The 24,000-nt window shown below is 50.6% G+C and overlaps 11 protein-coding genes across 11 annotated transcripts; 5 read left to right on the forward strand and 6 right to left on the reverse strand.

Annotated features, from left to right (window-relative positions):
• The first annotated feature begins 192 nt into the window (after positions 1 to 192).
• On the forward strand, positions 193 to 2,535 carry egl3 (putative extracellular endoglucanase/cellulase). Its single transcript, XM_032079991.1, has 5 exons — positions 193 to 599; positions 650 to 858; positions 911 to 975; positions 1,033 to 1,130; positions 1,181 to 2,535. The coding sequence occupies exons 1-5, from the start codon at positions 503 to 505 to the stop codon at positions 2,200 to 2,202; spliced, it is 1,491 nt and encodes a 496-aa protein (XP_031937570.1). The 5' UTR covers positions 193 to 502; the 3' UTR covers positions 2,203 to 2,535.
• A 333-nt stretch (positions 2,536 to 2,868) lies between these two features.
• Positions 2,869 to 4,005, reverse strand: BDV37DRAFT_274568 (uncharacterized protein; the record flags this gene model as incomplete). The annotated part of the gene is made up of 4 exons (XM_032085253.1): positions 2,869 to 3,313; positions 3,360 to 3,419; positions 3,483 to 3,670; positions 3,988 to 4,005. The coding sequence occupies 4 exons, from the start codon at positions 4,003 to 4,005 to the stop codon at positions 2,869 to 2,871; spliced, it is 711 nt and encodes a 236-aa protein (XP_031937571.1).
• A 590-nt stretch (positions 4,006 to 4,595) lies between these two features.
• On the forward strand, positions 4,596 to 5,421 carry BDV37DRAFT_210094 (uncharacterized protein). Its single transcript, XM_032079992.1, has one exon. The coding sequence runs from the start codon at positions 4,936 to 4,938 to the stop codon at positions 5,365 to 5,367; it is 432 nt and encodes a 143-aa protein (XP_031937572.1). The 5' UTR covers positions 4,596 to 4,935; the 3' UTR covers positions 5,368 to 5,421.
• A 1,311-nt stretch (positions 5,422 to 6,732) lies between these two features.
• On the reverse strand, positions 6,733 to 8,643 carry BDV37DRAFT_210248 (cytochrome P450). The gene is made up of 2 exons (XM_032079995.1): positions 8,128 to 8,643; positions 6,733 to 8,055 (listed from the first exon to the last, which is right to left on the reverse strand). The coding sequence occupies exons 1-2, from the start codon at positions 8,521 to 8,523 to the stop codon at positions 6,895 to 6,897; spliced, it is 1,557 nt and encodes a 518-aa protein (XP_031937573.1). The 5' UTR covers positions 8,524 to 8,643; the 3' UTR covers positions 6,733 to 6,894.
• Positions 8,644 to 9,664: 1,021 nt separating this feature from the next.
• BDV37DRAFT_286757 (uncharacterized protein) lies at positions 9,665 to 10,112 on the reverse strand (the record flags this gene model as incomplete). Its single annotated transcript, XM_032087981.1, has 3 exons — positions 9,665 to 9,710; positions 9,809 to 9,876; positions 9,972 to 10,112. 3 exons carry the CDS (start codon positions 10,110 to 10,112, stop codon positions 9,665 to 9,667), a joined length of 255 nt encoding a protein of 84 aa, XP_031937574.1.
• A 349-nt stretch (positions 10,113 to 10,461) lies between these two features.
• BDV37DRAFT_210427 (biotin--[acetyl-CoA-carboxylase] ligase BPL1) lies at positions 10,462 to 13,083 on the reverse strand. The gene is made up of 5 exons (XM_032079998.1): positions 12,859 to 13,083; positions 12,162 to 12,798; positions 11,537 to 12,115; positions 11,217 to 11,488; positions 10,462 to 11,168 (listed from the first exon to the last, which is right to left on the reverse strand). Exons 1-5 carry the CDS (start codon positions 12,914 to 12,916, stop codon positions 10,669 to 10,671), a joined length of 2,046 nt encoding a protein of 681 aa, XP_031937575.1. The 5' UTR covers positions 12,917 to 13,083; the 3' UTR covers positions 10,462 to 10,668.
• Positions 13,004 to 13,552, forward strand: BDV37DRAFT_286759 (uncharacterized protein; the record flags this gene model as incomplete). Its single annotated transcript, XM_032087982.1, has 4 exons — positions 13,004 to 13,068; positions 13,148 to 13,179; positions 13,237 to 13,301; positions 13,484 to 13,552. 4 exons carry the CDS (start codon positions 13,004 to 13,006, stop codon positions 13,550 to 13,552), a joined length of 231 nt encoding a protein of 76 aa, XP_031937576.1.
• A 71-nt stretch (positions 13,553 to 13,623) lies between these two features.
• On the forward strand, positions 13,624 to 14,839 carry BDV37DRAFT_210352 (putative mitochondrial genome maintenance protein Mgm101). Its single transcript, XM_032079996.1, has 2 exons — positions 13,624 to 14,310; positions 14,405 to 14,839. The coding sequence occupies exons 1-2, from the start codon at positions 13,769 to 13,771 to the stop codon at positions 14,670 to 14,672; spliced, it is 810 nt and encodes a 269-aa protein (XP_031937577.1). The 5' UTR covers positions 13,624 to 13,768; the 3' UTR covers positions 14,673 to 14,839.
• On the reverse strand, positions 14,840 to 18,101 carry BDV37DRAFT_210422 (serine/threonine protein kinase). The gene is made up of 2 exons (XM_032079997.1): positions 17,214 to 18,101; positions 14,840 to 17,157 (listed from the first exon to the last, which is right to left on the reverse strand). The coding sequence occupies exons 1-2, from the start codon at positions 17,886 to 17,888 to the stop codon at positions 15,007 to 15,009; spliced, it is 2,826 nt and encodes a 941-aa protein (XP_031937578.1). The 5' UTR covers positions 17,889 to 18,101; the 3' UTR covers positions 14,840 to 15,006.
• Positions 18,102 to 21,151: 3,050 nt separating this feature from the next.
• BDV37DRAFT_274573 (pyridoxal phosphate-dependent transferase) lies at positions 21,152 to 22,208 on the reverse strand (the record flags this gene model as incomplete). The annotated part of the gene is made up of 4 exons (XM_032085254.1): positions 21,152 to 21,226; positions 21,257 to 21,566; positions 21,645 to 21,955; positions 22,023 to 22,208. 4 exons carry the CDS (start codon positions 22,206 to 22,208, stop codon positions 21,152 to 21,154), a joined length of 882 nt encoding a protein of 293 aa, XP_031937579.1.
• Positions 22,209 to 22,695: 487 nt separating this feature from the next.
• Positions 22,696 to 23,953, forward strand: BDV37DRAFT_286763 (Gfo/Idh/MocA family protein; the record flags this gene model as incomplete). The annotated part of the gene is made up of 4 exons (XM_032087984.1): positions 22,696 to 22,725; positions 22,792 to 23,323; positions 23,385 to 23,443; positions 23,483 to 23,953. 4 exons carry the CDS (start codon positions 22,696 to 22,698, stop codon positions 23,951 to 23,953), a joined length of 1,092 nt encoding a protein of 363 aa, XP_031937580.1.
• Positions 23,954 to 24,000: the final 47 nt, after the last annotated feature.

Consider the following 24,000-nt stretch of genomic DNA (forward strand, 5'->3'; position numbering starts at 1 on the left):
TTTCTCAAGACCATTCACTAGCACCATCGGAGCTGTCTTCATGATTCTGGGCGTGCTGTTCTTGCCATTAAGCCCCTGAATTAGATTAACATCGCCGACTGCCAGCTAGTCTGAACGCCTCTTCATATCGAGCAGGCAACAACTTGATCGGCCCACGGGGGTATTCGGAATGTGTTCCATCTTAGGAAATGTGTACACTGAGGAAACAGATTCTGGATCAGCCCACAGATTAACTGTCTCAGAATTCTAGTAGAACTCCCACGGTAGAATTCCTGGCTGAGATTAATGTGGAAACCGGCGGAATCGCCGGACATCTCTTTTTTCAAGGCCGAACGAATATAAAGATGTACGACTTTCAACGTTTTCTGGTGATGCTCTAACACTCCAAACTCAAGACTGGTTCTTGTCATTCACTCACTCATTCATTCTTTCGATCCTTCATTTCTTCGCTCTTTTTGTCATTCCTTCTTTTCCCGACAAGCTCGGCATACATTCATTCACAATGAGAATCGGCAATTTGATCGTGGCTGCAAGTGCTGCAAGCCTGGTGCATGCGTATCCTACGCGGGATATCAAAAAGCGTGGCTCAGGGTTCACCTGTATGTCGAATAGTAGACTTTACAGTTACTGAATCTAACGAATGAGATAGGGGTCGGCGTTAGCGAATCTGGTGCTGAGTTCGGATCCAGCATCCCAGGAACACTGGGCACCGACTACACTTGGCCTGATACATCTAAGATTCAGACTCTGAGGGATGATGGAATGAACGTCTTCCGTATCCCCTTTCTCATGGAGCGTTTGGCGCCTAACCAGATGACTGGATCTCTGGACGCGACCTACTTGAAAGACCTGAAATCTGTATGTCTCCACCCAACGGATGCTCCTACAACTTTTGCTAATGCTTTTGTAGACTGTCCAGGCCATCACTGATAGTGGTGCTTATGCCGTTCTCGACCCCCACAACTACGGACGATAGTAAGACCTATTCGTAGTTTATGTCTTGAGGCTATGTGAAGCTAACTAGTTACTTAGCTCTGGAAGTATCATCTCTTCTACTTCTGACTTCAAAACCTTCTGGAAGACCGTCGCTGGAGAATTCGCATCTAACGAGAAGGTCATCTTCGATACTAGTAAGACAAGGGCATCTCCTACTAATAAAGTTGAGTACTAACGTATGCAGACAACGAGTACCATGACATGGAACAGTCTCTCGTCCTTAGCCTGAACCAGGCAGCCATTGACGGTATTCGCGCGGCTGGAGCCACGACACAATACATCTTTGTCGAGGGCAACTCGTACTCGGGTGCATGGAAGTGGGCCGATACCAATGACAACCTCAGTCAACTGACTGACCCGCAAGATAAGATTGTCTACGAGATGCACCAGTATCTCGACTCGGATGGCTCTGGTACCTCCGAGGCCTGTGCCAGCTCGACCATCGGCAAGGAGAGACTGCAGACCGCCACGCAATGGTTGAAGACCAACAACAAGAAGGGTTTCCTTGGTGAATTCGCCGGTGGTGTCAACGAGCAGTGTGAGCAGGCTGTTGAGGGTCTCCTCTCTTACATGTCAGACAACTCGGACGTCTGGATGGGTGCCGAATGGTGGTCGGCTGGCCCCTGGTGGGGATCCTACATGTACAGCATGGAGCCAACTGACGGAACTGCCTACTCCACATACCTTCCCATCTTGAAGAAATACTTTGTGGACGGCACTGGCGCTAGCACCAGCTCATCGGCTACTTCTGCTGTCCCATCGACTGCAGCTGCCAGCACCTCAACCTCTGCCAGCACTTCGACCTCTGCCACCGCCTCGACTACCTCCGTTTCCTCGACTATCATCAGCGCTGTGGAATCCTCCTCCACTAGCAGCGTTGCCGAAGCCCCCGCAACCACTTCGGAAGTCGACACTGTCACACCCACCCCATCTCACCCAGCCCCTCAGCCAACCTCCGACTCGTCCAGCGCTTCTTCCAGTGTGCCCACAAGCAGCGCCCCGACGACTCTTTCGACCGCCTTGGCTTGTGGATACCGTTCTACCGTCACTGTGACTGCCAGCAAATCTACCGCAGCACCCATCAGCTCCGCGAGTGCCGTCCCCCAGTACTACCAGTGCGGTGGAATCAACTATAGCGGACCCAAAACCTGCGAGAGCGGTTACACCTGCGTCAAGCAGAACCCCTACTACAGCCAGTGTCTCTAAGGGGCCAGGGACGACGAGGTGGCGAGTTGATTGAATCGATCATCTTCACTTCAGTTGTACATATTACCAGCTTCCGTCTTGGATAGAGCTCATCATACAGTATTCTCAGTCAACGATGATGAGCATCATTGCAACCCCATATAACCATAGACACTGATAGAGAACTAGCGTAAAAGTGGCCCCAACGTGGTAGCCATCTTCAGTAAACACTTGAATAATCATTAGAATCATTGAAGAACTGCTCTATTTAAGGACTAGCCGTTCGTTCTTTGCTGTCATCCTAGACAAGGGTCGGTAACACAGCTCAATTCGTCTGCACTATCTAACTATTAGCTATTATCATAGATGGGATCACGATTCAGCCGGTTGACTGTACAGTATACCCTGGTGTATAGACAACTCGGCAGCCGAACGGTGACTTCGAGTCTATCTCCGCTGGCTTTTCAATAACGAATGATAGACATGAGCCTGCCTGATCCTAAGGGATCTGCTGGATATAAGTTATGCTCAAATCCAAATAGCAAAGATAAAGAATCAGTTTTTTAGTTCTTTCAATATCTACTCTCTGTCTTTTAGTTTCTACCTATGTATGCTTACCTAGTTGAAGGTCCTTCTACATAGTACGCCATTCTTATGCCTCATTTGGCATGCTCAAACCACAGCTACTTAAAAAAAGCTTAACACTCTCTCATCCAAATGCGGATACTTGCGCAAGGCGTAAAAGTCCAACCAAAACTCACGAGCCTCAGTATGATCCGGCAGATACTTGCGCAATAAGTCTTTCCATTCCTTGTCGTCTTGCCCTAGACCCATTCCTGCACAAGTAAACTCCCACCAAACGGGAAAATAGCCTGATGATTCCCCATCCAGAATCCCAGCCAAATCCCCATAATCCACCATGATATTAACATTGGTCAGGTCACCATGAGTGAAGGTATAGGGAGCAGCAGCAGGCATACGCCTCCGTAACTCCAAACGAACATCCTCCGGCACTTTCTCCAAGGCCAACGCCATTTCAGCCCACAGCTCATCATCTGACGAAAACGGGCCATGGCCGATGCCATAGCCAGTCGGAAACAGAAAAGCTGAGTAGAGTGGCTGTCCGCCGAGGCTTTCCATTCGGGGTTGAGTGGAGCCCGCGAAGCTGCATCAGATACTCCGCGGTCTGTTTTGCGACCCATTCTTTGTCGACGCCAGACATGGTAGCCCAGATTTCACTCAAGGGACGGCCCAGGATCCATTTGGTAAGCAGGAAATAGGTCCCGTCGTCTTCCTGTCACTCTTCGACGAGTTTGGGGCCGGGTATTGACGTTCTTTCGGCCAGGAACCGGAGGTTAGTAGATTCGAAGTTGGGTGGTGGCTCAGTGGTCCGTTCTTTTAGAATCAGGTTGGAACCCAGAGACCATGCCCCGCGATTGCTGACGCCGTGGAAGAGTTTCACGTGGCTGTTGTAGCGACAAGCTACATGCTGAGCAGATATGTTCGGTGTCCATCCCGTTAGGCAAATAGAGGGCAAACGTGGTCTTGTAAGAAGTAATCGGATGGAGAGCCTTGAGATTTGGGGGGGTTGGCTGGGGTTCTTATACCGTATACGGTGACACAGACCGTCAGCTTTTCACCGCCCACGCTGTGTGCTTTAACATGCTACTATACGATCGATGTGGTTACTCTGGGTTTTGAATCACCTGTATATACCGCCCTAACGGGAAAGATATTAGTGTTGAGGAATCAGCCCTGTCTACCGCCGGGGATCACTGTCAAACACCATCATGGCTGTGTACATACATACATACATCCTGGCATTGCAGCTCCACGACGTTAGTATTAAATGCTTGTTCATAGCTTTTTATCTTCAGTTAAAAGTGAAGGACAGGTAGAACCGTCTCTTTTTGAGCACCGTGAACCAGTACCCCTGTATGGGCTTTGCACTTCGTCCTGGGAAAGTCTAACCAAATCGCTTGATCACTTTCGACCAAGCGAGCATCCACTTTTGTGGCGCCCGTGCCTGAGGAAGACGCAGATTATGTTGCATCGTTCTGGCTGGAGGGCGTAGGCAGGCAGCAAGATAAAGCACCCTCAAACAGCCAAGACGGAAATTGTAGTCGGTCCTCGACTCATACCGTCTGGCACGGGAATAGCCATTCTTTAAGACACAGAGAGCTGTTAGTTGAAGATCCGGCTTTGTTGGGTTGTAGATTCAAGTAACAATAGATTCTGTAGCTTGGTTCTGCTCTACAGCAAACAAGACTAATGAGTTTGGGATCAATGGGGTCGAGAAGATAGGGTTTGGGTCAGGATCTTGAGAGACAGAGCTGCTTGTCTCGTCCGCACTAAATCCTGAGGCAGTCGGAGCTGGTACCCCGTCGTAAAGGTACGTGGGGAAGCTTTATTCTGTATGTACATACGGAGTAGTTCAGTACATGGTGTTTGTGCAAGATTATCATTACTCTTCTTGGGAAGCTAGAGAAATGCCGTGGCCACTCGTGTACACGAACCCGCAAACTAATTTCAGATCGTCCGATTCAGCTCGATCGATCATTCCCTTATTCTCGACTGTAAAAGCCGCGAGGGAGAAATAGAAAGATATCAAAAAAAATTTATAAAAACACACAACCCCATTTCTCTGGTTGTCGTGACTGGTCTCTTTTCCTCACTTTCAAAACCAGTTATTTTGCTAGACAGCTGATAAAAAACCTACCCAGCCCTCTTCTGCTCCCCTCACTTCGTACCAAGATGAAGTTCCTCCCAGTCATTTTCATCTCTCTTCTTATTGCGGCTACTACAGCTCTCCCAACTGATGACAACCCAGCTGTGTCAGAGAATATTTGTGCCGCCATAAGGCAAGCTCAGGAAAACAGGGACAGTGCTAAGGCGGCGTATCGGAAAAATCCATCGCTCGAAAATCTGAAACAGCTGAACGCTGCCAACGATAGGTTGGCCTCGGCTGTAGTGGTGAGTTTGATAAGATTACGCGTACTCTTGATCTATACAGAGCTAATATTAAATGGTTTGTATAGATGTATCCAGCTTGTGGGACACAAAGCTCTGTCTAGCGTACGGAATCGAAGGCGAACATGCCAGGAAGAAAACCATATAGTGACGATTTTATACCTAGAGGATTCTTCGCTAATAGGGGCAATGAGACTGTTCCCGGCTACGCTGTGAGACGCGTGTGTTTGGCTGTGATGGGGGGAGTCGTAGCAGGGATGCGAAGGAAAAGGATACATGACGACACTTTTTTATGTACTTAGCTTGGCTTTTTGTAATCAATCTACATGGTTACTTATTGTTACACCCAGGGCTTCGTCAAGGACTCTGCGACTAGGCGGCTATCTTGATTAGATACGACTTGCTGCAATGACTAGGATCTACTTGTAGTTGGCAAGGATAAGATGACCGTGAGATAGAAGATGATTCAATATAGTTCATAAATCTATCAGTCCACGGTAAAAAGGGCCAGGTCTATTAAGTACGTATACTCAATAGTGAAAACAACCTCGCAGTGGCTCTACTAGAGTAGGTGGACCCTCGTACGTTAGTATCTTTACCTCCAATGCTTCAGTGTTTCAATACTGAAAGATCAACGACAGAGACACATAGTACTGGGAGCCCTCAGTACCTCTCGTCCCCAGTCGCTGATGTTATTTCTGAAGACTAACCATAGAGAATGGAACAAATGCTTGATTTATTGCCTGGTGACATGCCACATGCGTCGAGAGGAATATTGAAGAAAGATGAATATTTGCGAACTTTTACACCTGTTTTCCACGTTCGCTAGTTAACCCTGAAGTACTTCCATCGCCATGACTCCCACTATCCTCTGCAAAAGTTACGCATGATATCACTCACGTAAGGGGGAAACTAGGGATTGCTGCTTTCGTTCGTGGTGTATGTATGGTGTTTGCAACTTCGAATGTGGTCAAGTACCGTCTCTTTGCTAAGAGTCTTTAAGCGCTAACTATTATGGATTGAACTTGTCTTGCAGATGGTAAAAGTTTCAGCATGTCATGTTATTGGACTTTGTCATGATTTTATATAACGAAAGGTCAATTAGGATCTGTCTAACTGACCGCCGGAAACCCTGCCCTAACTCGGTGGGCCATGGTGGTTTACTCTGCAACAATTACTCCCCTTACCGATATCTCTGACCCCTTCCTATATTAGATTACTGTAAAATCTTTTATTTACTTCTTTAATTCTTCGTTAAAATTCCTGTATATAGATCTATCAACTAAGATTTAGACGGATGGTTGTAGAGGGAGAGCCTGCATTGCTTTTCTTCTTTGTGTACATACTGTAAACCCTGGTGTTGGTTAGACATAAATACTAAGCACAACGTGTTGGACCACAGGGAAAGGCATTCTTTTGTTCTTAGGACTTGACCAACAAGGCCTTGTAGCTAAAGGGTCTGAGTTTCAGATCGAAGTTTAGTGATTTGAGATGCTCATTTGAGATCTCTAGACCTGGGAGAAATGATAGTACTATCATCTTATCTTTGTTTCTTTTTCTTTTTTCCAGTATTATACTGTAATATTTCTACTCCCTTATGACTACAGATGGCATTTGGCACTAAGTATTACCAGCTTCAGTCCAGGTAACGCTTGTCATATTATTCCCTAGAACGAAAAGCAAAATCATTAGGTAGACAGACTATTCGTGAAAATACAATTTGGTAGACACCTAACAGGCACACTAAGCCCCCTCCCTCAACCTAACAACCACATTCTCCCACGGCGCACTGGTAAGCGTCGCATTAAACCGGATCTCGTTGTCCGGCCTGGCATCCACGATCCGATCAAACCTCTGCAGAAGCCGCACAAGCACATATCCAGCCTCCGTAAGCGCGAACTGCTGCCCGATACAGATTCTCGGACCTCCGTTGAACGGCAAATACTCCCACCCGACCTTCCGGTCCTCCCAGCGGTCCGGATTGAACACCTCCGCGTCCGCGCCCCAGATGTCCTTCCGTCGGTGTGTGACGAACACGCTATACACGACCGGTTGGCCCTTGCGGACGTACACGGGCTCGGAGCCGTCCGGGCCTCCACCGCGGGGCAGGGTGGTATCCTTCGCCGCGATGCGACGGTTCCCCGGCACAATGGGGTAGAGACGGAGGACCTCGTTCATGAAGTAGTGGAGATAACGGCAGGATTTGAGCGAAGCGAAGGTAATGTTCTTTGGGTTTTCATAGCTGCCAAAGTCGGACAGGATAGTGTTGCGGAGTTTCTGGAAGATATCCGGATGGCGCGCGAGGAGGAGAACGCACCAGCTCAGCAGCGAAGCGGTGGTATCTCTGCCCGCGAGGAGGATGTTGAGAAGTTGGGAGCGGAGTTCGACTGGGTCCTGCGTGGCGGCAGTCAGGCCGTGGAGGAAGACGTAGTGGTCCGAACTGCCCTTTTCGGGGTTGATTTTGCCTTCTTTCACAGCAGCGAGTGCGTCGTCGACGAAGCGGTCGACGTAGGCGTGCACGAAGCGCTCGGTTTCGCGGCTTTCTTTGTTGTTGACTATCCAGTGGAGCTTTTCGAAGCGCGAGCGCTGCGCGGCGTACCACTGGCCGCGGTCGAAGTAGAAGGGAAATTTGTCCTCGATGATTTTACCACCGCTTAGTGCGGCGGTTTGGCTTTCGACGCTCTCGCCGAAGAGGAATTCCGTGGCAGAGTCGATGGTCAGTCGGAAGAAGATGGTCTGGATGTCGATTTCGGGAGTCCATTTGGTGGACGGGTCAGCGAGCATGCCGGCCATGGCTTTTTGGACGTGGCGTTCTTCGAGATCGAGGTCGCTGACTTGGTCGCGGGTGAACTGCGGGCGGAGTAGGGATCGCGATCGCGACCAGGCTTCGCCGTCTGCTGAGAACTGGATCACGATTGGCGGCGTTAGTAATTGTTGTGACTATACTCTGTGTGGCAGAGGTGCAGGGGAACTCACGATGCCGGGTCCCAACAACGGATGCATGGTATTTCTTCTGGCATTCCCGAGCTCGAAGTCCTTGAACTGTGTAGCCAGAATGGCTTGCATATTTTTCGGGTCAGAAGTAAAGACGCTCTCCCTTCCCATCTGGCGGAAGCGGAAGGTCGTGACGTATCTTCCTTCACGGGCTGTCATCGTCTCGACACGCCGCGCCGACAACATGGGGATGAGTTTCTCCTTGTCGGCGCGCAGAACTTCCTTCAACGTGTTGATGCCGAGTATATCACCCGGATAGGTGGGGATCGCACCACAGTGCCACTTGCGAGCATTTTGAGCATGACGAAAACTGGTAACGATGGACCAAAGAAGACGCAAGACGACCGCGAGGGCCGCAAACATGAGAAGGGGAATCATGGTGGCCGTTATCGTTCCCAGTAGAGGGTTGATGCGGTGCAACAAAGCGACCAGAAGAAGGGTGGATGTACAGCAATATTTAGTCCTTCCAGCCGATCGACTCAACCTCGGGCGGTAACATCATCACCGAGGGTGTAAGTGAAGAAGTGGAGAAACACCCTAGCATAGTGGTGTATAGGAGACGAGTGAAGTGGCTGGAGTGAATTAATCCACATATAATGCATACGCATATAGATGATTTCATAATAATGGCGCCGCCGTTCGCCTAAGCCAGGCGGGCCACCGTCCCACCAAGTCATCATCTCGCACACACCATTCGGCGACGCTTAGAACAGTAACCCACTTCGGGAACGTCGAAACGCCGATCCCTCTTGGTTTGGTCATGATTCGCAGTGAAGATCTTGGTCGAGCGTTGACATCCGGACTACCCTGACAGGTCGGCGTCACCCGATTGTGCTTGGGAGGGGTGGGACAGGCCCTGATCGGAGTCCGGGGAGGCCGAGCCACTATCATCATCAGATCTTCAATGTATCAGCAATGAGCATGCGGGGGTGACGCTGAAGGTGGCTACAAAGTTGAACCTGTAAGAAATCATGTGATGGACGTCATGTAGTACGAGGTCCTGCCCGAGGCACTAAGGCTGCTACCTAAATGATCCTAGGGTTCCATTCCACATGACGCGGGATCGTCCATGGTTGTCCCATTGACAATACGATTTAATTCACGAGCTCGTTGATGAGTGAGCTATTTGATTCAATTATGTCAGCACCGCATACAAACCAGCATGTCATGTGGCACAGCTACAGAATGCAAGTGACGACTGAAATACGAACCATGACACCGAGACTGCTACTGAAAATAGTACATAAGTCTAGGCCGACACTCGAACGTGGGCGGAAGATTATTGATGGAGACATGACCTATCACGTCCATTGATATGTACACGTTGCGAACACCAGTTCAACCTTAGTGTATGATGCGGCCGCAGGCCATTTCACGTCGCATCTCATCCATAGCTAGCATTAACATTCAACATAGCGAGTCTAGAACTCTGGGTATCTATAACATTGACACGAGAGTCGGTCGCGGAGACATCATGACGACCCTCAGGCGATGTCCAAGATGGGTCCGTGCGACACTTTTAACAGCAGATCTCACAGCACTCGAAGCAAGCCAGACCGGCGCAACTGTACCCGACTCGTTAGCTTTTTTTTATTGCAATGCTTGCCCATTACACTCATTGGAGATGCATGGAGGTCTCATTGGGTAGGTAAGGGGAACGTACATTCCGCAGCAGATGCCACCGCCATTTCCACCACCGCGGAGGTTCATGTTCATCTGCTCCTGGCTGGCCTGTTCGATCATTAGCTATATGGCATGGGAGAAATCATAAACAATGCACGGTAGAAAGAGGAACGGAAAAAGTATGGTGTGGGGAGGCCACGTACAGGCTGCTCAGTCACGACCTGCTGCTGATTGGGAGCCGCAGGGCTAGTAGGCTGCTCCATAGTGAGAGTGTTGGGGTTCCAGGTAGGCTGCTGGGAGGTCTCTTCCTCCTTGGAAGACTTGAACATAGAGAAGCCGAACATTTTGATGGGAGGATGTAGTGTTGGTGAAGTGTGTGAGTGAGGTGAGTAGACAAATGTTGGAAAGGGGATGAGAAAAAAATGTCAAAGGATTTCCCCAACGAAAGGGACTCACCAACGAATAAATAATCCTGGTGCCTGTTGATCACGGCACATGATCGGCGAATCCCAAATTTGTGTTAGGTGAGAGAATTACAAGGAATGAATGGCGGCTGACGCTGTGATTACGGGCCGTTTCATGTAGTCTCAGTCTCCCCTTGGACCCCCCGAGTACCTCCCATGGGGTTCATACGCTAAGAGACTTAATTTGACAGGCCTTTAGGACGAATTACCAGCTCAGTTGGAAGTTGGTGACAGCTTTGTTGACGCTGTCCGGATGCCGGCGTAACAACCGGAGGGCTCCACTTTTGTCCCGCTCAGCCTTGTCTTAGGGCGGTTAGCCAAGCCTCCTTGGCACTTGCTTGACATGCTCAGCCTTCCACCAAATATAGCAGCATCTCTTTATTCTATTCTATTCTTGTCGCCGTGACGTGTATCGTGGATCTATCTCGAATCTAGGCTACACTTTACGCCTCACCAGTCCGCGGAGGAAGTCGAAGCTATTACTGTCGCTCTGCAACTGCCAGATCCGCCCAGTCGGCCGATCGTCCCATCCCAATTCCTCGGCGAGCAATAACCCATAGTCTCGGGTGATACCCTTAATTCGGGCCCGGGCACCGCCTTCTTCTTCTAACGTGACGACTTGATGCATATGCAACCAGTCGCTGTAGTACATCTCCTCGAATGTCCTATCGAACCCGGTCCGGAGGAAGCGAGTGTGCAACTCTTCGAACGTGGTTAAGATACGCGCCAGGAGCTTCTCAAGGGTAATAGGCGCCGTTTTATTACCGAGGAAGTGTGCGGCCAGCGCGTTCAAAGACGTAGTGGGCGACGTGTTGGTGGCGTTGATGCCGATGCCGACTACGGACGTATATTCACCCGACGAGTACTGCGAGTTTACCAGGATACCGCAAATTTTGGTATAGCGCTTCTTATCCGCATTCTCGGGATCCAGGGCATCTGTCCAGTTAGCTTAGTAGCGAGTATTCCGGACCTTATACAACTCACAAATGTCATTTGGCCATTTCATTTTGACGGGCATCTCATCGAAGCCTTTGTCGTAACTCTTGATACCTTGCACCACCGCCATGGCTGCTAGGTACTGGATGAAGACAACCGGCGCAGACTGCATCTTCTCCATCGGGTGGCGGACCACCGTTGAGAATATGAGGGCACCGGCGGGCGACACCCACACGTTCGAGCCTCGGCCTCGTCCAGCGACCTGCGTAGTAGCAGTGGCGGTGAAACCGTGCGGCAAGTTGCGAAGAAGCTTTGGGTTTCTAGCCGGGTTAGAGACAGTCGGCAAAACTTAGGGATGGAGGACACACTTTTCTAAAATGGTATTGGTACTCGTGACGACCTCCCCATAGACTATACTAGAGCCAAACTCCGACGCGCCCTCCCTCATTTGCGATTGATATTGTCGGAGATTAGAATAGAATGCATGGTGGTTGAAGTAGGGGGTCAGCTTCGACGATGGCACATCCTCGTGGATCACAAGGTGCTTTACAATAGCATTGTAATCGACGATGCCCTCTTCAGCCTTGCTCGGGTCCTCTCTCGAATCATCCGGAAGGGCCTCTTGTAGAGATTCCATATTCCAAGTCTCAGGCTTCTCGATGCGGAACGTGTCATTCTCATCCTTGAGGTACTGGTGCTCTCCATCGGTAGTGATCACCTCCTGCAAGGACGAAAGAATCGAAGAAGTATCAGCTGGGTCGAGGGAAGAGATATGCAGCGACGAAAGCGACGGCACGGTCGTCGTGTTCTGCGTGACTTGCAGCCCCAACTTCGTCAAACAAGCCTTCAAGAAGTCCGTCCGCGCCCTGTCATCCGCAGCTAAGGCGTCTACCATTTTTCCGTATTCCGGACCACCGGCGTTTTTATCGAGGTTCACCGCCGCGAATCTAGATATATGAGCCTCTGTTTAAATCACATTACCAGGATACATACTCCGGATGTGGCCCCGTCAGAACGGCCGCTCCTTCACCCACTTTGCAGTAGACAACAGCCGCCGCACTTGATCCCGAGTCGACATTGAGCTCCTCTGTATAGCTGGCCAGCACCTCGACACCCTTATCCGCATACGAAGACGCATCTACAAAGACGCCACCGCCATTGTAATACGACCGGAAGCTCTCCGGCACAATGCCCACATTCAAGGCCTCCTTGGAGACCTTCAGCTCCGCCGCCCGTGCACCGGCTTCACTATGATAAACGAACCCAGGGAATGCGCATCCCCGACAGATCCCCGGGAAGAAAGCCAGCTCGCGATCGCCGATCACCTCGTAGGTTTTGTCGCCGACCTCGAACTCACACCGTTTGCAGCCGTAGTAGCCCCCCGCACAGAAGCCCAAGTAAGCGCCACCTCGGCGGACAAACTGTTCGATTCGGCGGTTACCTGGGCCGTTCAGGGCTCGACAATATCCAAGATCGGCTCCGCCGGGGATCACGAGTAGGGCGCAGGTGGGGGACCAAGGCTCCTTGATGAGCATGTCGGCCGTCACGGGGATCACCGCATAGTGGGGGGCGAGCAGGCGGCGGAGAGTGTAGAGGCAGTGGCGGACGGATTCAACGGTGGTTCCATTGCCTGGAGAGACAGATATTATTTAGTATAAGGTGAAATTGATCCATGTCGGTTAGAACATACCGGTGTAGACCAGGACGTTGACCCTCTTCCCCGTGGTGTTGGGGCTCGCGGATGACATTTCGGAGGTCAAGAATTCCCTCCGACAATTCCTCGTCCTGACAAACAACTCCCAGCGTCCTATTCACCTGCAAATATTTCCGTCACAATGTCACCCAAGGAGCAGAACCCGCGAGTGGTCGTGGATGTGGACGACGACGAGCCGGATGAGTGGTAAGAGAGAGAGAATGAAGTGATTGCGGAGAAATGAATGACTGTTCGGTGGTGAACTGACGCGGGAATCTGTCTATAGGGATAAGCGGATCTTCAGCACGGGCTGCTCAGGTGGGCTGCTACTCTGGACGGCTAACACCGGAAGATCACTGGACTGACCCTGCGTAGTGGAGCAGGATAAAATGAACGACTGTTACTTTGCTAAGAAGGACTGGCGGGCGTGCAAGGAAGAGGTGCGTTGGTTCCTGGTGCCTTGTATCCTGTCCCAACACTCAACATCCCCCCAACACCACCGTAGACACCACCACATTGGTATTCTAGTGCACTGCCACACATACCCATCTACCTCAATCCAGACCCGGTACCCAAGGTTAAGCTCAATTGACAGACTGCTAATTATATGCCAATGACACAGATGGAGGCGTTCCGCGAATGCTGGAAGCGCAAGGGCAACGACGAGCGCACCCAAACAAAGGACGCCTAAACCTACCCTTGCTCTGTTTCCCCTAACCCCCTATGTATTACTACACTATGTGCCATGTACGATAATCAGATATAATCCATCTCCCCTGTTGTACGAAACAAAGAAATGCCCGTCACGTGACCATATCAAAGCTCCCAACGTAACATCAGAAAAACGCGACTCACCTCCAACATCCCAGAACAACGACAGCTCCAATCCACCCACCAGACCTCAAAAATGTCACTTCCACGCAGCCTGCGGGCAGCAGAAACGCTGCTGTCGCGCACAAAAGCACCCATCCGCCCCCAACTCCGCACCCTCACCACCGCCCCGCATCGACGACAACAACAAGCACCCAAACCACCCACCACCACCAACAGCAACAACAACACACCAGCTACACCAGCAAAGCAAGCTACCAAAATCCTCTCCCCAACCCCAAACGCTCCCACCACGCAGAACATCTCCAAAACCGGGCTCGCCGACAGACCGCTGGAGCTGGACACCCCCCCGGAGGAGAAGATCGACTGGACGCGCTCCTTCCACGGGCTCTCGGCGGAACCGTTCCCCAAAGAAGCGGCCGACATCCTCCTCGCCGAGACAGACCCGGAAGAAGTCGAGATTAAGCCCGATGGCATCCTCTACCTGCCTGAGATCAAGTACCGGCGGATCTTGAATCGCGCGTTTGGGCCCGGTGGCTGGGGGCTGGTGCCGCGCAGTGAGAGTATCGTTACTCCGAAGACGGTCACAAGGGAGTATGCTTTGGTTTGTAATGGACGGTATGTGTCTTTTTCTTATGTTTCTTTTTTGTGGGGGGGTTACTGGGGGGTGGTTGTTTGTTGGGTTTGGCTAATGATTGTGTTTAATGTATAGACTTGTTTCCGTTGCGCGCGGCGAACAGGACTACTTCTCGCCTGATGGCATTCCGACCGCGACGGAGGGCTGTCGGTCTAATGCGCTGGTGCGGTGTTGCAAGGATCTAGGCATTGCGAGCGAGTTGTGGGATCCACGCTGGATCCGCAAGTACAAGGCGCAGTATACGCGGGAGGTGTTTGTCGAGCATGTGGTGAACAAGCGGAAGTCAAAGATCTGGGTGAGGAAGGGTGATGATGTTTCGTACCCGTGGAAGGAGTTGAAGTGAGTGAAGTGAAGCATGGTGTTTTACTGGGTGAGGTGATATCTTTTTGAGGCTCTGGGCTGTTTGTTGTTGTGATACCCGTCACACTCTGTACTATAGGTTTCTTATGATCATTTGTATTATGAAATATCTCCAATTTGTTCAGTCTGGGTGATACTGGTAAACAGGAAAATAGATTTACTGGTTGATATCCTTGGATGGAAGACACATCGTACACGCATTGATTTCCATACATAATAAGTACTGTTCACAGCTGGTATTACATAACGCCCAAATTTATAAAACAATTCATACCCTTTTTGATCATGTCTTATTTATTCTTCTTCTGGCTTGCTATTCACCGAGGGTTGTTGTTCGCTCCGTATTGCGATGTGCGCGAGACGAATGCACCAGGCATCCGTTCGTTGGAGGGGTGTTGTTCGCCGGTCGGCGACTGATTCATTTGCGGCGACGGGTACTCCCCGTAGGGATCCTGCTCCGCGGGCTGCGGCATGGAGGGGAGCTCATACCGCTGGCTGGACTCATACGGACTGTCCTCGTAGTAGTGGCCCGAATAGGGCTGGTAGTCCGCCGCCGGTGGGGGTGGCGGCAGTGGTGCAGATGGCGGTGGGGCTGGAGCCGTGGTGGCATGTCGGGGCGGAACGGGCGCAGCGAGGATGGGAACACCGCCAGTGGCGGTGGGATAGGTGCTCTGGGTGCTCTGGGTGCTGTTGGCCTTGCGGCGGCCGGTCGATGACTCCCGGTTGAGGGTACCCTGGGGGACGTTCAATTGATCCTTTCTTGGCGAGGCCATTGGCGATTGAAAGCTTTCCGCGTCGGGTCCCTCGCCTTCCCCGGCGGAGCGGTTGGAATCGACGAAGGTACCTTGGCTGTGGGAGCTGGCCGAGGCCCCGCCTCCACGACGCTGCAAGGATCCAGAATCCCGGCCCAGGTCCAGTCCGGTCGAGCGGGAGTCACCGTATGGCATGGTCGAATCGTGGAGGCTGTCCGTAGCGGTGAGACCGGATACAGCCATCTTGTCGGTGTTGAGGCCAGGGCCGGTGTTATCGCCGCCATCGGGCTTATCACCGTTGTTGTCCTCAGCAGCAGGTTCCTCATCGGCTGCACCTGGGGCGCGGATAGGGATCTTGCGGATGGCCGCAACTAATGCGCACATGAACTTGGAGCGACGAGCCGCACGAACCGACTCAATGGCCCAGTTGGATTTATGGCAGACGGTGACGGCGAGCTCCAGCTTGTCCATATCACCCACCCCGGCGACATCGATACTCACATCCGGCTGGAAGTCACGGCTGTTCTCCTTGTCACGAACAAAGGTCTCCATTTCTTGCCGAAGCAGTTCGATGTCGGAGAAGCTCGTGCCAAATTTGATGGGAATGGTCAATGTCTCATGCATGGCATTGGAACGGGTGAAATTGTCAATCCAAAGCGTGTTCAGCACGACGTTCGGAACCTGAGTGGTTCGACGATCGGCCACGCTGGTAAAGACCGAGAAAAGTAATGAGATGCGTTCCACTGTGTATGGCTTGCTGTCGATTTCCACCCGGTCGCCGACGTCGAAAGGATGTTTCACAAACAAAAAGATACAGGAACCAAGGACTTCTTGAGCGGTGGTGGCGAAGACAAAACTCAGGGATAGCAGAGAAGTGGCACCCGCAGCAATCACCGTGCCAAAGCCGCTGGTCACAAATGAGACAAAGACCAAAACGCTGATACCGAACGCAATGGTCATCAACAGATTATCCAAAACGTGAATCGCTTGGTCTACATCATGCATGCTGTGGTTCAGTGCCTTCCTGCCGCGACCAATCTCCCCAACAGTCAGGATCATCTCGTCCAAACTGATATCACCATTGCCGTCGCGGTCCAAAATCTGGAAGCATTCCTCCGCCTCCGCTTCCTTGCCTGCACCCAATACCTCGGCAATATCTTCGAAATACAACGCTTCTCGCCCCTCGATGACGAACGACATCCAGATTCGGCGGGCCAAGGCTTCCGACGACCTCTTACGTTCCAACGCGAACGTGACAATGGAGCGAGCGGAGTTGGCATTGAACACTTCTTTACCCGTGAGCTCTTGAGCGACATCACCGAATGCTGCCGTCACCTTGTCGCCAATCCGGCCCACATTTTCCCGAATCAGTCGCAAGGGGGCCGATCCCGAACGCGGCAATCCTTTCCCTTTGGTTGCAATGATTTCGGTCATCGCGGCATCCTCGTCGCGAAACTCCTTACAATACATGGGGAACATACTCCGTGAAGCATCGTACAGTTCCCCCAGGAGGGTGACGTTGCGCTTAGATTCTTTGATCTTCTTATCGAATTGTTTCCGGTGATAACTGATCGAAATCAACTGAACCATGGCTTTCTCGGCGAGGAAAATCAGACTGCAGACGAATAAAGCAAACAGAATGTTCTTGATGGTTTTCTCCCAAGACTTGGCTCCCGTGTCATTCTCAGCCTTATTGACGGGGTTCAACGTCATGATCTACACGCAGCTGGATTAGCACGTTGCCTACTGCAACACCAGATTGTGAAACATACCGGTAGGAAGGTGACCAGGGAAACCACAGCCCAGAGCACGGTGGCGATGGGAAATTTCAGGCTCCGTAGAATCAAGGCATACTTGCGGGTGCCGGAGCTGACGATACCGACCAAGAACTGGAAGACATAGGGGAGGAAGTGGGCGACGAGTTTGCACACCCACAAGCTGAGCCAGACGACCTCAATCCAGGTAAAAAACCAATGCAAGGGCACGCCGCCAATCCTCGTCTCTTGACGGACCGTGGCACCTACAATGATGGGAATTGCAATCAAGAGCGCCAGGGGAGTCACGTAGATGAGGTATCTGGTGATGATGGAGAAGTTGAAGATTGCTTGGTAGATGCGCCCCATGCGCGTCAGAGTCCCATCTTCTGGATCGTCCAACGACCGCCCTCGCGCCGAATCAATCCGTTTGCGACGGCCCGGACCGGTGACCAGGGCGGCCTTTTCTTCGGCAGCGGTCTCCCCCGGCGATTCATACAGATTGGGGTCTGGGCTCGCTGGGTTGATACTGGTCTTGCGAGCGCCAGTTTGTCCCCGGCTGGGGACGGGGTTTAGAGGAATTTCAATGGTGACATCGTTTGGGTTGGCCATGCCGTCGCCAGAATAATCAGGGATTTGTTGGAAGCGATGTGCTGACAGCCGCTTTTCAGCGAGTCCAGGCCGAGTCGACATTAGAGCTGCAGACACGGCACGAGCAGTGGGATTGGCGGCCAGTTATATTGTTAAAAGATCGACAGCTGTCCAGCAGCACAAAGAGGGGTAAAATTAGTAACTGCTCGCAAGCGACTCCAAAGGACAGTCGATTTAGGTTATCGAATGGCAAGCATCAAGAAAGATTCTAGATGCGACTCCCACTGGTTCTTGTGGGGGAGGGGTGGGTCAAACCTAGCACCCAAGGTGAAGCAGGAAAAGATCAACAGATCAATTCGTATCTGAAAAAAAGAGCGTAACTCGTGGAAAGAGAGTGAGTGAAGGGTCGGGGGATTGATCCGAGACAAACGAAGGACGGTCACTCTGGTCAGGAGGTGAGTAATATTATGAGGGAGAAAGAGAACGAGAAGGGGAAAGGAAGAAAGAAGTGTGCGAAGAAACAAGCAGCATGAAAGGGCAAAAAACAAGTGTCCGACGGGTACCACTTCAGGGCAAGAAATGGGGAAAAAAATTCAAAATTCAAAAACTAAAAAAAAGCCACCTCAGGCTATTCCAGGCACCATCATGGGGCGTGTTTCACCATCGATTAGAATCCTGTGGTTCCCGTCTTAACGTCCAACTCCATCGCGTCATGAACAGGGGGTTGCCTGGGAATTCTGGCTGGAATTCTCTCGGGTCAGTCCATTCTCGACTTCATTCTCAGGGCGTGTAAGGTTCTGCGCATCCTGGGAGATTCTTTGCTGAGGGGGGAGATCCCGTCCATGGTAACTGTCGACTCGTTGTACTCAGTCCTTCGTACTAGTACACAGCCGTACTATGGACAAGAGGATGAAGACGGGGTGGATATTCGAGGTGATGAACACCCAATCAGCCCTGTGCATGTTGACTGGACGATCTTTTTGTCAGTTTTCGATTTTCTTTTTGTGCTTTGCAGCCCGTGACCCTGCCAAGTCTCCGGCCGTCTCCACCCACGAGAAAAATATCACCCGAACGGTATCTGATTGGGTGGAAGTTCAACGCTGGCTGCCTGGATAGGTAACGCGACCGTACCGTAATTTGGCCAGGGCTCAAAGTATTATTAGGAGTGTGTTCCATCATATGTACGACTACGAGTGCTGGTATTTAATTAGATAGCCAGGAATCGGTACGCATCGACGTACCCTCTTGGTTAGATCGATCCATCGTGACTTGGTCTAGAGCCTCTGCATTGTCTCAAGAGATCGGTCTCTCCGTTCTATCCCCAAATTGGGTAAAATCTGACACGTATCGATCAGCAAAATTCAATGGTGTCTGGACATGAATTGAATTTAATTGATAATATCCTTCGCAAGGATCCCAAAGTGGCGGAAATGAAACCAAAGTGGCAAACCGAGCCGGGTACAAATCTCTAGCCGAGGGGGTAACTCTTGCTCAATGTGAAATAGTCAAGTCATAGTACGAGTATAATTATGGTGATCGACAGTGAGATGGATATTGCTGACATTGGATAGGGCATCTTCAACGCTATCCCACAATGGACGACCACAACGGACCAGTTCCTGTTCCTTCACTAGGAACTGGTTCAAGAAACCAACATCACCATGCTTTTTTTCTCTCTCCTGTGTACTGTGTCTCCCTCGATCGATCCGATTTGGACTGACGTAAAACGCCCTTCAGATTCCCGTCCATGGTTAAGCTCACCGTTAGTGACCCCAATGACCAATCGCTGGGCCCCGTCAAACAACCGGTCCCAAGGAACCAATGAAACAACGTGGCTCTGGCGACGATCCTCCTGGCCATTGCGTTGGTACTTGGAGAACTCTCAACTCACCATCTCAGACAGCAAGGTCATGCTGGAGAGGGAAGTGGGTCTGATCTCTACGTGGTAACATCAGTATTGCGTTGAAGCCTGAGTTTCTACATATCCTATTCCAGTTTTGCATAGTGTTGCGGTGAACAACGCATCTGGAATGTTGATCAAGCATCATAGATGCATAAAGCGGGGTCGGTAGTTAACCATGAACAAGGATCGGTGGAGACGAGTACAATGAGAGCACTCAACTGTTCTGGTAGAGAGAGAGAGAGTTCCTTCACAAAGAAAGATGATCAGCTAAGTATATCGACAGGCGCATACTATACAGAGTGCTCCGTACAGTCTTGGTTGAAGTATCGGAGTCGGACTGAAATTTGAACCCGACATATAAATGCACAGACCTTAAGTAGTGAATATAATTCCAGAGACCGTTGATCAATTGAGGTTTCAAGAAGTTGGTAGCTAAATGTACGACTTTATGTACATAATACTACGTACAGTTGGAGGAAATTGAAATTTATTGACCCATGTAGGGTTTAGTATACTGTCATTATACCGCCTACCATATTTGCTATAGTAAGCGGGAGGAGGCCACGGAGACAGGTTTCTGCCAAGCAGAATAGGTCTATTTTGACAGGCGGTCATCCAGTAAGCCGCTAAACCATAAACGGGTGTCATATATTTCAATTTCCTCATGAATTTCAAAATGTCAAAATGTCACGAATTTCAATATTGACATTTTGAAATGCCAGGTGGAATATCAATCAACGTTGTCCATTGTACACATATCTTGTGAAATTGGTTGTATAATTATACTCTCCAAGTATCATATTCACCAAAGTGGCAACTGGAAGGGCATTAAATGTCTGAGAAGTGTTTGGGATTTGAATTTTCAAAATGTCAAAATGTGAAAATGCCAAGAATTTCATAACTTCATGATTTTCAGTCTCATTTGCTTTTTACCAAATAGAGTGTTTCTCCAGAACTTCCACGTTTCAACTTGTAACCTTACTCTTTCAAAGAGAGAAGAAATTGTCAAAGCTAATTACTCTTCTTCTTTTCTTTTGGTCGAAGCATTGGTATGCACGTTGGCGAAGATCAATGTTTATTTATATATACTCAACAGGCTCTAGATACCTTGTTACCTGAGTGTATGCAGGACTCCACAACAGTATAGCTAGTAGTTCAAATAGCCCAGTTTCCACCGGTGAAGCAGAGCACGCACGTGTTTGTCGATGGAATTCCACAATAGTAACTCTAGCTTAACTTCGAAATATTTCCGGGGTTGGTAGATTGGTACCTCCAGTTGAAACAACTCTGACCGAATCATCTTGGTCCATCGAACAGTATTACAGACAGTTCAAGAAACCGTTCACTGTCTCTTACATTCACTACGATCACGCCCTTGAGGGTTTGCCTTCCAGGATAGCAACTTTGTGAACAGTTGGAGGGAACCACCAAAAGAACTAGTGACTTCAACCAAAAGTCATAATTAACCCAAGTACAGCTGAGACCTGCCCGCTGTTGTCTCACCCCAAAAAACAAACAGCTCCCGGATTACAACCCCCTACGCCTCATCAGACAGCGCCAAATGCACCGGCAGCAGCAAGATTTGCGAGCTGGCGAGTGACGTAACACGGTCAACTCCATCAAAGCGACCATGACTTCGACCAAAAGGCGACGAATGCAGCGGCATAAATTGTGGATGTGTCTGCACATTCGCACTGGCCATATGCTGAATCAGATCCTGGCGCTGCGCCGGGCCTATAATCCTGATATAGAACACGTTCGCGTTATGGGTGGTATTATCAGGAACATGGGGTAAGGTGATGTACCCATTGCGGACTAAAGGTAACAGACTGACAAAATAACGGTCCCAGATATACCTTCTGCGCGCATTGATATTACTCGCAGCTTGAAACTGTGCGTACAGAAACGCAGCCTGCAGCTCAGAAAGAATGGCATTCAACCCCAGATCCAGCTACTGGTAGTGATCAACTTCGCCGCGCATGAAGCGCAACAGGTTGGTCCCGTTGTCGTAAAGAATCTCGGCTCGCTCGACCAGCGCTGGATCATTGACGAGAAGGGCACCTCCCTGACCACCGGCTGTAAAGTTCTTCTTTTCCTGAACGCTGAGGCAGCCGACGTTGCCAATCGTGCCGAGCATCTGGCCCTTGTAGGTGGACGTGCATGCCATGGCTGCGTCCTCACAGACGAACAGCCGGTGTCTTTTGGCGACCTCCATGATTTTGTCCATGTCGCATGCGAGCCCGCCATAGTGGACTGGGGATGATTGCTCGCGTCTTGGGAGTGATTGCCCTTTCGATAAGGGTCGCGTCAATGTTCATCATGGCGTCATCTACATCTACAAATACAGGTACGGCGCCCCGCAGCGCGAATGCGTTCACGGTTGTGACGTATGTATAACTGGGGACAATCACCTCATCGCCTGGTTGCATATCGGCAACTATGGCGGCCATCTCCAGGGCAAAGGTGCAGGACGAGACAACCAGTGCTCGGCCGTTATTGTCTTGAACTGTTCCAGCCATTGTTCACAGAGCCGGGTGTATTTTCCCTTGCCGGACAGGTTGTTCAGAGTAAGGACATCTTCGATATTGGCCAATTCGGTGCCAATAATGGTGGTGCAGGTTGTAGGAATAGTCCACTATTGGTGTGCTGATCCATATTCGGAAGTGTTGCATATGTGAATCTCGAGGGACACACAAGGTAAGCACCATTATTAAGCGCGCCATTTAAAACGCATATGCGGACCAGAAAGCAGGAATCGTGTTATTTAAACCAGAGGGGTAAAAAACACATTGGAGGATATTTGGTGACACAAGGCCCACCTGGCAGAGGAGACTTGACTTTCTTTCAGTTGGAACCGGGCGCTGACCCTCGGAAGATATAAATATGAATCTTGGACGGATGTGAGATAGCATCATTGAATATTCTACGGGAATCATACCACAGACCACGATGGAAGAAACATTCCACTTACACTGGGGCATTCTAGGTACGTACTTACAATGCATAATGGATATATTTCCGTACAAGAAGAGCAATGTTAACATCTCATAGTCACAGGATACATCCCCTCAAGCGGAAGCAAAACTTTTCTAACTAGTCCAGATTTCACAGAAGACCTTCCTCATCGACCCGGTCACAAGGGAACGGATCGATATCGTCCACCTCCTTTCCGGGGTAGCGTTTTCTCGCTCAGAAGATGTCGCCCACGAATTCATGACCACAGTCCGAGCCCCGTCTTACTGCCAAGCATACGGCAGTTACTCCGATCTAGTCAACTGCCCTACCATCGACGTGGTCTATATCGCGACACCTCATTCTCACCACTTCCAGAATGCCATGCTGGCGCTCGAAGCGGGAAAACACGTGCTGTGTGAGAAAATCCTGACTGTGAATGCCGCACAAGCCAAGAAGTTGTTCGCTGTGGCGGAGCAGAAGCAGCGGTTTCTCATGGAGGGACTGTGGATACGGTTCCTCCCAGTTAGTGTAGAGGTGCGTGGACTTCTCCAAGCCGGTGCGATTGGGACCATCACCCGTGTCTTCGCAGATAATGGTCTGGGAGTGGATCCATGCAGGGAATTTCCGACGGGCGACCGCATGGTTGTTAAAGAACTGGCTGGCGGAGCGCTGTTAGACCGTGAGTTCAAATGTCCGTCCGGAAGCCTATCTCTGACTATGACTGACGGTATATGAATCAGTTGGCGTCTACTCCATCCACTGGGCCCTCCAAGCCCTCACCAAGGAAGATCGTCGCCCGGTCCAGATCCTCTCCACCATGACAAAATACCCTATATAGGGCGTCGACGAAACCACCACCATACTGATGAAATTCGCCCCCAGCACAGCAGACCGACCCGAAATACAAGCCACAGCGAGTTCCAGTCTACGCGCCACAAGCAACCCAGACGACGAGACCGTCGCGGTGCGCATTCAAGGCAACAAAGGCGAAATCCAAATATCCGGTTGGCCGTGGTATCCGTTCCGGCTACGAGTCATCAGACGAAGACCTGGGATAGGCACTCCGTGGACGATCAGCATGGACAAGACCAAGCTTATATCCGGCGATTTATACGGCCTCTGTTTCGAGGCGGACGAGGTCGCACGGTGCATTCGCCAAGGTCTTCTAGAGAGTCCCGAGATGCCCTGGCTAGAGAGCCTGACCGTCATGGAGATCATGGATACAGTGCGACGGGAGAACGACCTCAAATTCCCTGAGGAAATCGAGACCTTGGAGTATCCTGTAGCACTACCTGCTAAAACATCCTAAACCTCGCATTACCATTCCAGAGCTACATCACTATTCAACAGTTTGAT

The sequence above is a fragment of the Aspergillus pseudonomiae genome (assembly GCF_009193645.1).
Source record: "Aspergillus pseudonomiae strain CBS 119388 unplaced genomic scaffold BDV37scaffold_81, whole genome shotgun sequence".
In the NCBI taxonomy this organism is placed as follows: domain Eukaryota; kingdom Fungi; phylum Ascomycota; class Eurotiomycetes; order Eurotiales; family Aspergillaceae; genus Aspergillus; species Aspergillus pseudonomiae.

What these genes read in the sequence shown, in the direction of transcription:
- egl3 (XM_032079991.1), top strand. Translation starts at nt 503, where the DNA reads ATGAGAATCGGCAATTTGATCGTGGCTGCAAGTGCTGCAAGCCTGGTG. An exon ending in GCGTGGCTCAGGGTTCACCT is followed by an intron (nt 600 to 649) that starts GTATGTCGAATA and finishes CGAATGAGATAG; the next exon opens with GGGTCGGCGTTAGCGAATCT. An exon ending in GAAGGTCATCTTCGATACTA is followed by an intron (nt 1,131 to 1,180) that starts GTAAGACAAGGG and finishes TAACGTATGCAG; the next exon opens with ACAACGAGTACCATGACATG.
- BDV37DRAFT_210094 (XM_032079992.1), top strand. Translation starts at nt 4,936, where the DNA reads ATGAAGTTCCTCCCAGTCATTTTCATCTCTCTTCTTATTGCGGCTACT.
- BDV37DRAFT_210248 (XM_032079995.1), bottom strand. Translation starts at nt 8,523, where the DNA reads ATGATTCCCCTTCTCATGTTTGCGGCCCTCGCGGTCGTCTTGCGTCTT. An exon ending in CGTTGTTGGGACCCGGCATC is followed by an intron (nt 8,056 to 8,127) that starts GTGAGTTCCCCT and finishes ATCGTGATCCAG; the next exon opens with TTCTCAGCAGACGGCGAAGC.
- BDV37DRAFT_210427 (XM_032079998.1), bottom strand. Translation starts at nt 12,916, where the DNA reads ATGTCATCCGCGAGCCCCAACACCACGGGGAAGAGGGTCAACGTCCTG. An exon ending in CTGACGGGGCCACATCCGGA is followed by an intron (nt 12,116 to 12,161) that starts GTATGTATCCTG and finishes TCATATATCTAG; the next exon opens with ATTCGCGGCGGTGAACCTCG. An exon ending in ACCAATACCATTTTAGAAAA is followed by an intron (nt 11,489 to 11,536) that starts GTGTGTCCTCCA and finishes TAACCCGGCTAG; the next exon opens with AAACCCAAAGCTTCTTCGCA.
- BDV37DRAFT_210352 (XM_032079996.1), top strand. Translation starts at nt 13,769, where the DNA reads ATGTCACTTCCACGCAGCCTGCGGGCAGCAGAAACGCTGCTGTCGCGC. An exon ending in GCTTTGGTTTGTAATGGACG is followed by an intron (nt 14,311 to 14,404) that starts GTATGTGTCTTT and finishes TTTAATGTATAG; the next exon opens with ACTTGTTTCCGTTGCGCGCG.
- BDV37DRAFT_210422 (XM_032079997.1), bottom strand. Translation starts at nt 17,888, where the DNA reads ATGTCGACTCGGCCTGGACTCGCTGAAAAGCGGCTGTCAGCACATCGC. An exon ending in CCCTGGTCACCTTCCTACCG is followed by an intron (nt 17,158 to 17,213) that starts GTATGTTTCACA and finishes AGCTGCGTGTAG; the next exon opens with ATCATGACGTTGAACCCCGT.